Raw genomic sequence first — 12,671 nt, 5'->3', positions numbered from 1 at the left:
CCAACTCAGTTCTGCCCGTCTCTAAAGCCCAAGTTTTCCACCTGGAGAAAGACTGCCTTCTTCACTATGTCATCTACAGAGCTCCCACGCTACCCAGTCAGCCACATGGCCCCAACAGAGAGAGTGAAACATCCCAGTCTTTTTGAACACTCACTCTGGGGCTGGCACATAGACAAGATCTGGATGCAGAAGACTGACTAGGAAGAGGCTACAACTCCCTAGAGATCCCATTCACAGGCATGGGGCGACCAAGGGAGGTAGCCGGCAAAGTAGTGGATTGTGGCGCCACCAACCAACAGCACAGCATGTGAGGCCAGTAGCTGGCTGGCCTGCAAGCGCCCAGGGCCCACTGGAAACCATGGTGAGACATCTGGGGAAAGTCTTAAAGGCCAGACAGGGGTCCTCAAAGCAAAGTCAAATATTCAAAGGCAAGAAGGTAAAATGAGCAGGAGGTCTGGAGAGAGCAGAAAGGCCAGTGCAGTACGGTTCAGGGGGCCAACCACAGCAACCACTCAGCGTTAGGCCTCAGGCCTCCTTCGTTCCCAAGCAGCTGCATTCAGCACTGAGCCTGCGGTGGGTCACCAAGGACAGCATAATGACCCAGGGAGACGGCCTCAAGTGACAAGCGTCAGTAATGCATCCTCATGCCCAAGGCCAGCTCATCTCACAAAGCAGATGATGCCACTTCCTATCTCCTGACTTGGGGGAGCCCACCACCGACAGGACAGAAAACCATGCCGACTAGACTCCTGACAAAGGAGCATCATCCCCAGGGCGAAAGGCAGACGCTTACTCCCCTGACTGTGAGGCAGGCCGCCAAGCAGGTCCACCAGTAATCCAAAGACAGTCCCCACCTCCTGTCCAGACCAGGGTCCCCCTGTCGCTGCCCCGCCACACCGGAGGGCTGCAGCCACCAGGGGCACCTGCGGCTTCTGTCTGAACAGCAGAGCTGCTTCTGCGAGCTCCTCTCTGGCTTCCTGCAGACACGACCATTTTCACCCCACACCCAAGCCAAGTCAGAGTGATTCTCCAGGAGCTTTCAAACAGCAAGTGGATCCATCCTTGTCCGAGCCTTCAAGAGTTCAAATCCCAGAGCTGCTACGTTTCCCACCACGTGGGAAACAAGCCTATCCACGCGACACACAGGTGCACATGGTGTCAAGGACAAAAAACAAAGCAGCTCCCCTCTCAGTTCGCCCACTCCAATTTCAATCCCAAACAATATTTTGACTCGGTGGTGCAAGGAGAAACCTTACAAACAAATGCAGGATGAGCTTACCTCATTAAGGAGGGTGCTGGTGAGAAGTGAAGCTCCTGCATGCAGCAGCAGCAGCTTTGGCTTGCTGACCAGCCTTCAACGGGAGAACTTTAAATGCTTAAGAATAAGAAGCTCCTTTAAAATAGAAGTGAAAGTGAAATGTCCATTCACAAACCTCTCTGCCCCCAGACACGCCTCATTCGTAACACGTGGCCCACGTTTGCCACTGCCCAGCTGCCAGCATCCAGCCAAGGGGGAGGAGACATCACCAACTTTGGGTGCTTGTCAGAGCTCCCCAGACACATAGGAAGGGGAAAATGAAGGGCCATGAAAGATCACTCTATCTCAGCTAACGTAAGTGAAAAAAACCAAACTCTGAAATGCAAGTAGGTGCCAGCTTCTGTTAAGCAGGGGAAGGGGATAGTTAAGAGGAAATGGGCACAACAATCAGCTGTGACCAGGCCTCCCAGGAGCCATCCATGCTGAGCCTGAGAGGACACAAGGCTGGAGAGCTCGGCTGCTGCTTGGTCACAGGCGCCGCCTCCTCCCACCCAGCCTCGCCCAGGCGCATGCGGGACAGAGCACAAGATGGGCCGTGCTGAGGCTCCCCTGGACTCCCAGAGGGCTCCTTAGCCCAGGATGGGGCCAGAAGCTGCAACCAGGCACCTGCGCCAACACAAGGCACCCAAGTGTGACTGCAGGCAAATCAGAGTCTGCAGTTCAGCCGGAATGAGGGGTACTTAGAACCCCATGCTGCGATCTGACGCCATGCAAACCACCTGTTGCTTACCCCAGAACTCATATATCAGTTATGTCCATTCTGTCACCTGGACCCAATCCCGGGTCCAGCACAACACCCAACTACTTGAAGGTGCGATCATATCAAAATTTTAATTTTTAAAGAGGTGACTAAAGCAGCATCTCAAAGGCATCACCCAGGGTCACTACCAGGCAACTCCAACCCTATTCTCCCATGAACAGTGCCCTAATGTTTCTTGGGGGCACCTTCTCTACTCTGGGTCAGTCTGGATGGAATAACACCATGCCCTGATTTAGGGGTGAACCAATCAACACAGTCTGCTAATTCAATCAAAGTCCAGACAAATTCAATCAAAGTACCAGGAAATGTCTACGTGGCCTTCTGGGGAAGAGGTACCTTCCTCTTCCGCCCTGGATGATGGTCGGTAAGAGTGATTCCCAAAGCTACAGGGGCTGGGTAGACGATACCCACTGTGCAAAGGCAACACGACAAAAAGCAAAACAGAGAGACGCAGTAAAGGCAGGGCGTCACCTGAGAAGGGATCCGCTTCTGGGCCTCTGTGCAACACAAGCCAACGCAGAAGTAGTAAAGGTGCTTTGCCTGCAACTTTCTAACTGAATGCTTGAAGGGAACAATGTGAAATAATGAGCAGAAAGGGTATAAAACCATTGTTCCTCTTTTATATACCTCCACATCAGTGTCACTCACCCCCCCCGCAGCACTAAAAAGCTGGCTTGCCAACTATCTGCCTGGCACAGATGCCAAGGCACACCAAGGGGGTTAAAAAAAAAAGCTGGGACATGTTCACTGGAATTGGCTTTCAAGAAGGACTGTCTTAAGGACACAGGTAGCTATGCTGGGGATCACCCTGTGGCCACCAGCCCAGGACTCACCACAAGCTGGACCAGGGCCCTGATGGCAGAGGGGTCCAGAGAGCTAAGCTGGAATAGCGGAGGGGGGATATCCAAGAAAGGCATCGCGGGGACCAGGGGAGCCCAGCCCGCAGGTGTGTGCCAGGAGAGCCAAGGCCAGCTTAGCAGGCCAGCTGCTCTGCAGAGCCAAGTGTGGCCGGGGAGTGGGCAGGGGACGCAGCTGAAGGTACAAGCAGGAGAGCGGGGCCACCGGCACCTGGAAGAGCACAGCCAGGCCACCAACGGCCTCTCGGTGAGAGCCACTGTCACGTGCAGCCGAATGCTCCATCAGTAACTCTCCTGGCTCCACCACAGGACCCCCGGCACAGACTAGGGCCAGCCACCTACAAAATCACTTTGTACACAGTGGACAAGTGGCTAGAGTCTCCATAGCAGCCACCAGGCTGGCCTACCATGAAGTGTGGCCTGGAAAAAGCATCACCCACTTTCTGGCCCTGAAGAATGAAATCTGCGGGGGTGGGGGATGGGGGTGTCCAGAAAGGGTTTGGTTTGTCAATGATCAAAAAAGGCCAAAGAGTCTCTAGGTGGCATTTGATCAGTGTCTCCAGGGATCACAGATAGACAGGGATCTAAGATCAAGAGCCACCTTCTCTGTCAGGGGTGAAAAATGCCAGCCAAGAAACAAAAAGTGAAAAACACCTTTTTCTCAGCTGATTCAAGAGAAAGCAGAGTATTCAGGTACAACTTTCCTGTTGAACAAGCATAAAAATGCTGCACAGAAGAATCCAGCCTAAGGATCCAAATCTAGGCAGGAGAGTGGAATGCATGTCCTGTATCCACTGCCCTCTCCCGAGTGACATGGGAGGCAGCAGCAGATGGCTGAGGACTGAGTGGGGAGGTTCCAACCCCAGAGCCATCCCTTCTACCAGTGTGTCCACTGAGCCCCAGTTTCCACACTGGTACCTGCCTCACCAGGTTGCTGTATTACTGTATAAGTTAAATGTGCAAAGTGCTGGCAACCTGTACCTACTCAGTAAATGTTGACAGCCGGCTGTGAAGACCAGCCCTTTCACAAGAACATCATCAAGCATCTGAGCACCCACTCGGTGAAGAAGTTCTTTCTGGATAGTTGGGGAATAACTCTTGCTCTGTTACCAAGGAACTTGCCATCCCATGGGAACAGATCTAGTCTCAGCAGGAATGTAGAATTTTTAAGTTCTGTTAGGTGCCTGAAGGAGACTGTCTTGGATTAAAGTGGGAAAGGTTTCTGGAAAAGGGAGAGAGGCAGGGATGACAGGAGGCCCCAGCCAGAGGCAGCGCAAAGGGCCCGACCCAAGGTGCCACACAAACAGGTAAAATCAGCTTGCCGGTTCCTGTAGATGCTGTTTTGATGACAAGCTATAACTTTACTTCACAACATTCCTGGATTAGGAGCAGCTTCTGTCCTTGAATTTTTTAAAAACAAAACAGTACACCTGCCATCAGGTGTACTGATGCCATCAGGTGTACTGATGCCATCAGGTGGATGTTCCTGAATGCTTCTGATCATAAAAATGGAACTTGATACCCCAAAAGGTTAGGAGCCAGTAGGCCAGAAGATTTTTAGGCAGGAAAGGTTGTACGAACTGGGAAGAAATGGAAAGGCAAAGCTTAACATTTAAAAACACTTCACATTTAAGGTAAACCTCAGAAGATGCACTGGACTTCAACTTTCATTCTGGGCACTGCTTATGTAACAGGTTGTTAGGCCCACTGGCTTCAGAGCCAACCAGCACTGGATTTGGGCACAAAGCTTTCCCATATCCTCCTCTGTGACACTAGAAAGATCCCTCAATCTCTGCTCTTCCCTAAAATGAAGATGGAGCATCCATGTGGAAGAGTGGTCCAGAGAACCACCCAGGATGCAAAGTACACTACACATCCCTGGCACACAGTAAGTGCTAATAAACGGCAGCTTTTCATTTTATAGTCGCCAATGGACGAATCCAGGAAACTCTGTTGCAGTCCCAGGAGCATTTGAAGGCTTTTAACACCACCCACCTGGCTGGGGCACATCTGACATGACCCTTCATTTTAACAGGCTCCATACATAATCACAGAACCTCCAGGAACTCACAGGTCAAGAGTCTGAGTCCTGACCAAGGGCCCAGTCCTATCCGACACCCTCCTGGCACGCTGGCCCTGGACTCTTGAGCCAGCTCTGATGATCATCAAGAAGAGCTCCCCCGAGTCCAACAGCATCTACCTCCCATGAACTCCTGCCTTTCGAGTCCTAAGTTTGCCTCCAGAAGCCACACAGAGCCAACCTAAACCCGTACTGTAAACCAGCCTCCAGGCCCTTCACCAGCCCTCTTCCTATCCCATTGCTGAGAGGGTAAACTGTTCGATGACTTGCCAGCGATTCCTCCAAACTCTCTATTCCCCTCAGGTCAGAAACCAACCAAGAAACGACTTCCTTTTCCTTCTGAAAACACAAATAATGAAGGAAAAAATGATTCTACAAAGTCATTTTACATTCTTAAGAATTCTGAACCATCTCTGAATAAGACACATGAAGAACTGTTCCATTTGGATCTAAGAGCTGTAGCCCTGTGAGGATGCCCCAACCCCAGACCATCCATGCACACACTACGCCTGCTCCAGGTCCCTGCAGGGTAGTGGCTGGGTATCCCCAGGTCTACACCCACCACAGCCAGCACCATGAACACTCACTAGAAATGTTTACAGCTAAGCCACCTTTTCCAGTTTTATCATATATCTCCATAAACAGCGTGAGTCGAGTTGGTGATTGAAATGTAGGTGTACTGCCTCCCAAGAACTGAAATTCATTGGAGTGTACTTTTAAATCCAGCATGCGGAATACTGGTAGGCCCTCCTTATGCAGGGAATGCTTTCGAATTCATGGAATCCCTGTGTCAATACCTGCTCAGTCCGGAGAATGAAAAGGAGCAGTGGGAGAAGGGGGCTCTAAGTGTGGGCACTCACAAGGCTGGACTGCAAATGCACTGCCTACGCAGCCAGCCACTGAGCCACAAACTCAGGCACCTAACCTGACAACCAGCTAAGTGGGCCCCGCAGGCACCAGGCAGACTCAGGACAGCCACCACCAGCAATAAAGAGAAAAAGCACAACTTCTGCTGAGAGACAGAGCCCCCAGCTTCCAGAATGCAGTTGACAGTGGTGGGGTGGCAGGAGACCACCGGAGGCAGTCAGAGAGAGGCCATGATGGGTTAAGATCAGTTCTGGATAAACCAGAACTCCATCTGTGAAGACAGACGCATGGACAAATTGAGGCAGAGAGCAGAGCGCTCCTCCTTCACATAACGCCAAGCTTGGCCCCTTGGAGGGCATGGCCCACCACTCAAAGCGGTGTTGAGAGCCCAAGTGACCACAGTGCCTGTTTGTATCTGTATCAGGACAAATGCCTCTCCCCTAAGCTGATCTGAACTGCTTCCAGGCCTCTGTGACCTGCAGCCAGGACATCCCCTGATGAGAGAGCCATCTCTGAGGACCTCTGTGAAGACAGAAAGCAAAGTCCACCTTCTTCTGAGGAAGAGGGCGAGTCACAACAAGGACTTACACCTGCTGACAACCAACACTGTCACCTGTCCACTTCCCAAAGTCACAAATGCCATCCTGCTGTCCTCCCACATCCTGGCCACAACATAAAGAGCAAAGACAGGAAGGCTACTGAATCTGGGCCACCGGCGTGGTCAGGAAGAGTCCGCATGTTTCGATTTCATATGTTCTAATGTATTAATGAGAATTGGAACTAACAGCCTTCCATTTTAGAACTTATAAGATTCCTCTTTTCTGCAGGATCAATGGTGTTTTACAAAAACACCAGAAGTGCTGTAATCTTGAAGCAGAAAAGAAAGCTGGAACACCAGACTCATGACAGGTTCCATATCAGTTGGCAGTTACCAGTGTGGTCTGGCCCAGGATTCCATTCCCCTCACAGAAACCTTCAGATGTTTCCAGGACAGGTTGTCTAATGTCATCATCCTGTTGGATCCACCACAGGTAAATTGAACCCAAGTTGCAATCTCTTATAAACTTGTGTGGGAGAGAAGAGGCGCCCACATCTTTTCTTACCAGCTCAAGAACACTGCCCTCACGGCCACTTCTGAAGCCGTCTCTCCACATTTGAGATCACTACAGTGCATTTAAATAAAGTTGGAAGCATTATCGCTTAATAACTCTGGGTAAGTCCCTAACTTTAGGGCAGTCACCTCACATTAAGTCAGTAGGAAACAAAGGCATTTTGTCCTCTCCAGGACATGGAAGACACTCAGCAGCACCTACGGCCATGATGTCGTAGGACTGGCCATCATGGGACTGGCCACGCACCCCACCTCCCTTTACAGGCTGTTGGAAGGAAGCAGGAGACTTTGTTGAAGTGTTGCACAAAGTCAGGCAAAGCATACTTCTCTGTGCTAAAGTGCGTTAGCATTTGTTACTCAGAAAATTCACACAGTAGATACTGCGTTAAAAGACAAAACTTCTAGAACAATTCATGTTAGCGTCTGATGCCCAGGTCCAGAATCTGAACCTGGATCTAGAAGGAGCTTTATAGGGCAAACATACCAGTCCCCAGTCCCAGGTTGTGGATGAGGAACCCACAGCCCAAGGAAGCTCACTGGTATCCTCACCTTCCAATTCTTAGATGGGAAAATGATCTTTTCCATGTGTCTCTCTGCAGAGGCCCCTTGGTCACCTCCCCTTGGCACCTGAAGTCTGCAGAATACTGAGGAAGAAATGTAGTCCTGAGATTTCCTGCTGGAGAACCCAAGAAGGAGTCTAGGGTTCAGTAGTTTAACCAGCACTTAGAAAGTACGCCTAACACTTCTGCTTTAGACGGAGCAGACAGAGAAACAAACTCCTCCTGAAGGCTGTCCTCTGGTCTGGAAGACAAAGCCCGAACTTTGGCAAAATAACGAGTGTCCAATACAAACGGGAATCTAATCACTTGCTGATGAGGAACCTAATCACTTGCTGATGAGACTATGCTTGAGTGGACTGACTGATTTCTGGGCAGGAAGAAAACAGTCCTCCTCAACTTTATCCATGACAAAACAAGATTAACAAAGGCACACAGTGCCCTTCGGAAAGATTTTCAACACCCTGGGCTGCCATACAACACTAAGAGTAAGGCTTCCACTGTTCTAAAAAACTTTCAGTTGCTTTTTGAAAAGAAGTGTACAGAATTTATTACTGAGCTGGCAAAAATTATTAAATCAAAGCCTGATGCTATAGATATTCAAGTACTCCAGAGGCTAGAATTTAGAGCAAAGAACTTTCCTCTTAAGAACTCTCTTTGTCAGGGAGATGATCAGAAAATGTTACTTTGTTACTTCCCTAACTTTTTAGATACTTGTGGATATTAAGTCAGCTCCCTGACATTGACTTTTCAAGCAAAAGTTAAGTTTGTTGTCATAGCTGCATGCCCATAAAGGTAAGCATTAATGACACAATTCCCCGTCGCTTCTCTCAGAAGAGGTTTAATTTTAGTGTTGGCTCTTCAACGCTGTCCCCATTTTTATTTTCCAGGAGCATCTTAAATATGTGTCAATTAACTATGCAGAAGTGGAGTTTCTACTTGGGTAAGGCAGAGAAGAGTAGCTGTGTGCTGGCAATGCCTTGATGAAGCCACCTAGCTCTCACCTGGGCCCAGTTCAATCAAGAGAAACTGCAGAAATATGGTCACACCATCTCTACTGGCAACCTATTCCTCCACAGCTCTGAGTGTCTCCGTGGAGTTTGCTCCAAGCCACACTCCTGTCAAAAGGTTTGTAACAACACTCAGGAACATCACTGACAACAGCAGCATTTAAAGGAGGCACTTTCTCATCACTCATATTCAGAGACAATACCCTGATTTTATCCACTACACTTACATCAATAAGAGTCTGAGTCGTCCCAGATAAGCCACGTGAAATGTGCACTCCATGATACGGAACACAACCATGGGCTTGGACCCGCTTCCTCCTGTTCTCCTAGGAACCCTTTAGAGTCTTACAAAACACTGGAACCCCTGAGGTCACCGCCCCACCTAATCTACAACATGGTGACTGCCTGTTAAAGCGCCTCCTGATCCCAAAGCTCTCCTAGGTGGTATTAGGATCAGTGCTAATATCTCAGCAACCATTCAGAATCTCTGCAAGGCAAACAAGCACATGGAATTCAAGAAATTACACTCTGAGGTGAAAGTCATCAAGGCTACATTTTTCATTTTAATTGTTTTATCCTCTAATTTTTCAGTCTTGGGAATTGCTGCAGCACCAGTTACTGCAAAAATTCTGCAAGGTTTTATATAGCTTGTGCCTACTCCACCCCCAAAGTCATAACAAAAATGTATACAACATTTGTTAAAGACAAGTACCACCAAGTCTATCTTCATGGGGCCTGAAGACCAGGAATGACAGAATTACTTATGATACAGAAATCAGTCTTATAAAGATCACAACTCCTCTCTTTCTACCAAATTTGTACAATCCAACCATGAATTATTCCCACAGTGCTGGCTAAAACCTACCGCTAAAAGTAATCAGCAAAACTCATGTAAAGGAAAAGCAAAAGTCCCCACAGTGACAGAAACCTAAGTTACCTGGCCAAGCCGAAGATGGTTTATTTCTTCCATCCCCAGCACATTAAAGTGGTTTCAATGGCCACTTCCTGGTCTCCCAGGAAATGCAGGGGCTCACTTCATACCTGGATGCTACAACATCTTGCCATTGCTGAACCTGCTCTGGCCACAAGGGAAAATAACCCCTATCACGGACAACCACTCAGAGAAAATATGAGAATTAGATAAATCTTTCCCAACACACACGGTGAAGGGCAGGGGAGATCCCTCCACAAACAGCAGCCTCAGTGGAGCAGCACCTGAGAAAGCGACACCCTGGGGTTAACCCTGACTGTCTAGGTCACAAACCAACAGGCTAGGGCCCCACGTAGGGGGCACACGAAGAAGGGCTCTGGGTGGAATGGGAGAGCACATAATCACCTCTAATTCACTACCCAAAAGCGGGGCTCTGCCTTGGTCTGATACGCAAGGAATACTTAGGCCCAAAAAGGTAATAGGAAGAATCCCACTCTCTACAAGATCATCTTCCGTTGGCAGCGACCCCAAGAGAGACCCAGCGAAGGCAAGTCCACTCTCAGAACCAAAACGGACTCTCCACGCGCCTCGGGCACCCGGCTAGGTGTAAAGGAGGCCAGGGGGGCTCCCTTCGAAGCCAGAAAGGTTCTTCCAGCCGGGAGGCAAGGTAAATAAGACTTCCCTCCTCATCGATAAGGCCGAGACACCGGCGGCACGGGCTCCCCGAGTCCTACCTCGGACACCAGTTGCTCACAGCCTTTCCCCCTCCCCTCCCCCCCGCCGGGAGGGCTTCCCGGGGGTCGCGGGTACTATGGTAAGGGCGAGGTGGGCAAGCACAGTCAGGAACAGCAAGGGTCGTAGAACTAGAGTGGATGAGGGGGAAAAACTCTAGTCAGCTCCCATCTGCTCCCTTCGCCCAGGCCGCATTAAAGCCTCGGCCTCACGTACCGAGCGCTGCCGGGCTGCCCGACCAGCCCCCGGCCCGGGCCCGGGGGAAGAGAGACAGGGATGGCAGCGGCCCTCAGGGGCAGCTGGGTGTCCGGGGGATCCTTCGGAGCCCGGCAGACTAGGAGCACCAGGGAGGGGGAGGGTCCTGGGCCCACGCGGCCTCCCACTTTAACCTGTGTGAGGAGCACTTACGTTGCTCTGGGGGTCGATGGCCTGCAGCAGCCGGTCCCTGATCTGCTGCGGAGACGGCGGAGCCGCTGTCATTGCCTGGGCGAGGCGGGGGGGGAGCGGCCGGGCCAGCGGGCGGGCGGGCTGAGGCGGGGGACCGGGGTCACTCACTCGCCGGCCTCCGGGAGCGGAGCCTCATGTTCCCCGCGGCGCCGGGGAAAGAGGGGGCGCGCGGGGTGAAGGAGAGGTGAGCCGGGGCCGGGGCTCAGGCCCGGGGCGCCGCCACCACCAGAGGAGGAGGAGGAGCCGCCGGAGCCGTCGCCGCTGCTGCCGCCGCCTCGAGAACCAAACTCCAGTGAGCTACCCCCGCGCGAAGCACTCTGGGTAACCCGCGCCGCACGCAGCGTCGGCGCCACGCTGAGGAGGTTGGGAGATAGGGCGGGCAGAGACGCTGAGTCTGGGCGGGGCCACCTGCAGGCCACGCCCCTAGACTCCACGCATGCGCGCGCAGGCGCAGTCGCCCCCACGTCTGTTCCGCCCCACCGCTTGACCCAGGGAGCCGTTGGGAGGCGGTTGGGCGGGGCAACGGCCGCCGCCTGGAGGCCCCGCCCCCACCCAAGCCGGGAGGTTGAGGGGGTGGCGGCAGGAGGTTTCCGACGGAAACGCTAGGTGAGCGCCGAGTCCTTGAACCCTGGCGCTCTGGGTGGACGCCCTCAGGGCAGCGGGGCGGAGAGGGCAGATGAAGGACCTCACTCCTAGGGTAGAAAAGCTTTTCCCATTCTGACGAAGATGACGGGAATCGCTGGCGGGAGAAGCTGCCAAGTTTCCTGAGCCCCGGGGTCCTTCCCAGCTCCTCTGCGTTCGGGGAGGCCAGGAGGCAGACGTCCACGTTGTAATTCTGTGCGCGGAAGGGTCAACTGAGGAGCGCTGTGGGACGCTCCAGAGGGGGCGGTGCGAGTCGGAGGTCTGCAGCGCCTTGGGCTACGATCCCCAAAACATGAGACAGCAAAGTGTCTCACGGAGGAGCCGCTACCGCAGCTAGGAAAGCCCCGAGGCCGCATGAGTTGACACCAACGTTGCAAACCTGTATCCACTCCGGCGTTTCTCAGCCTGGGCACCAGTAACATTTGGGGCTGGGTCACTCTGTTGTAGGGCCTGTCCTGTGCGTTGCAAGATGTTCGGCAGCATCCCTGGTCTCTGCCAGTAACACCCTTTTCCTGCAGGGGACCAAAAAATGTCCCCAGTCTCTGCCAGAGGTCACCTGGCTGGTAGAATCGACCCCTGTTGAGAATCACTGGTTTAAAAGACTTTCCCACCCTGCTTTGCATGGTGGTGCTGGAAAACTGAAACACCCTTACCAAGGAGGAAACTGAGGCCCTAGGTCACCCAGAGTTACTGATCAAACCCAGAACTGTTAAATGTTAAGTCTAAGGGCTTCTCCCGGCCCCTCGCCTCCTCATTGCCTTCTTTCATTGCCGGCTCTCCGTGGAAGCTCTTATTAAATATACGGTTATGCAAACGGGTAAAAAAGGCAGGGGAGTGACTGGATCATTAGCCGCAGCCTCGAGAGAAATAACTTTTCTTCTTGTTACAGGAAGACCTACATTTAAAACAGGAGAGAGGCAGCTGATGAGAACCACATGCGCGCCTCGGCTCTGTGGTGCACCTGTTAGTCTTCCATTTGTCATGCTTCTGGGAAGCGTTTTTATTTGCAAAAAACGGCTGCTTCCCCACGTGGTTGTGGTTGCCTGCTCCTGCACGTGTGAAAAGTTTTACATCACACTTGTAGGATAAAATAAATATGGGCAAATTACCTCGCTTTAATTTATTCACTCTCCCTCCTAGAATGAGGTGCTTTGTGTACACGGTGTCCAGGTTGGAAACCAGCCCATTTGGAGATACTTTTTATCTCACTACAGATAAACAAAAGAAACAAGCCCTCCCCCGAGTATATTTGGGTTCTGCCATTATTTTTAACTTCTTGTCTTTTTAAATCAAGGGTCCTTAGAAATAAGCTGCTTCCCACCCCCGCTCCACCCACCCCCCCCAGCATGATTCAGATTA

General features: G+C 51.6%; 1 protein-coding gene across 1 annotated transcript in view; it reads right to left on the bottom strand.

Annotated features, from left to right (window-relative positions):
- MED26 (mediator complex subunit 26) overlaps nt 1-10,703 on the bottom strand; it is a 39,072-nt gene extending 28,369 nt beyond the window's left edge. Inside the window, exon 1 of the mRNA XM_068980956.1 lies at nt 10,632-10,703. Coding sequence (XP_068837057.1) covers nt 10,632-10,703 — 72 coding nt within the window. The remainder of the gene's footprint in view (nt 1-10,631) is intronic.
- Nucleotides 10,704-12,671: the final 1,968 nt, after the last annotated feature.

The sequence above is a fragment of the Capricornis sumatraensis genome, chromosome 9, assembly GCF_032405125.1.
Source record: "Capricornis sumatraensis isolate serow.1 chromosome 9, serow.2, whole genome shotgun sequence".
Lineage (NCBI taxonomy): Eukaryota > Metazoa > Chordata > Mammalia > Artiodactyla > Bovidae > Capricornis > Capricornis sumatraensis.
This window is presented reverse-complemented; position numbering and strand designations above follow the sequence as displayed.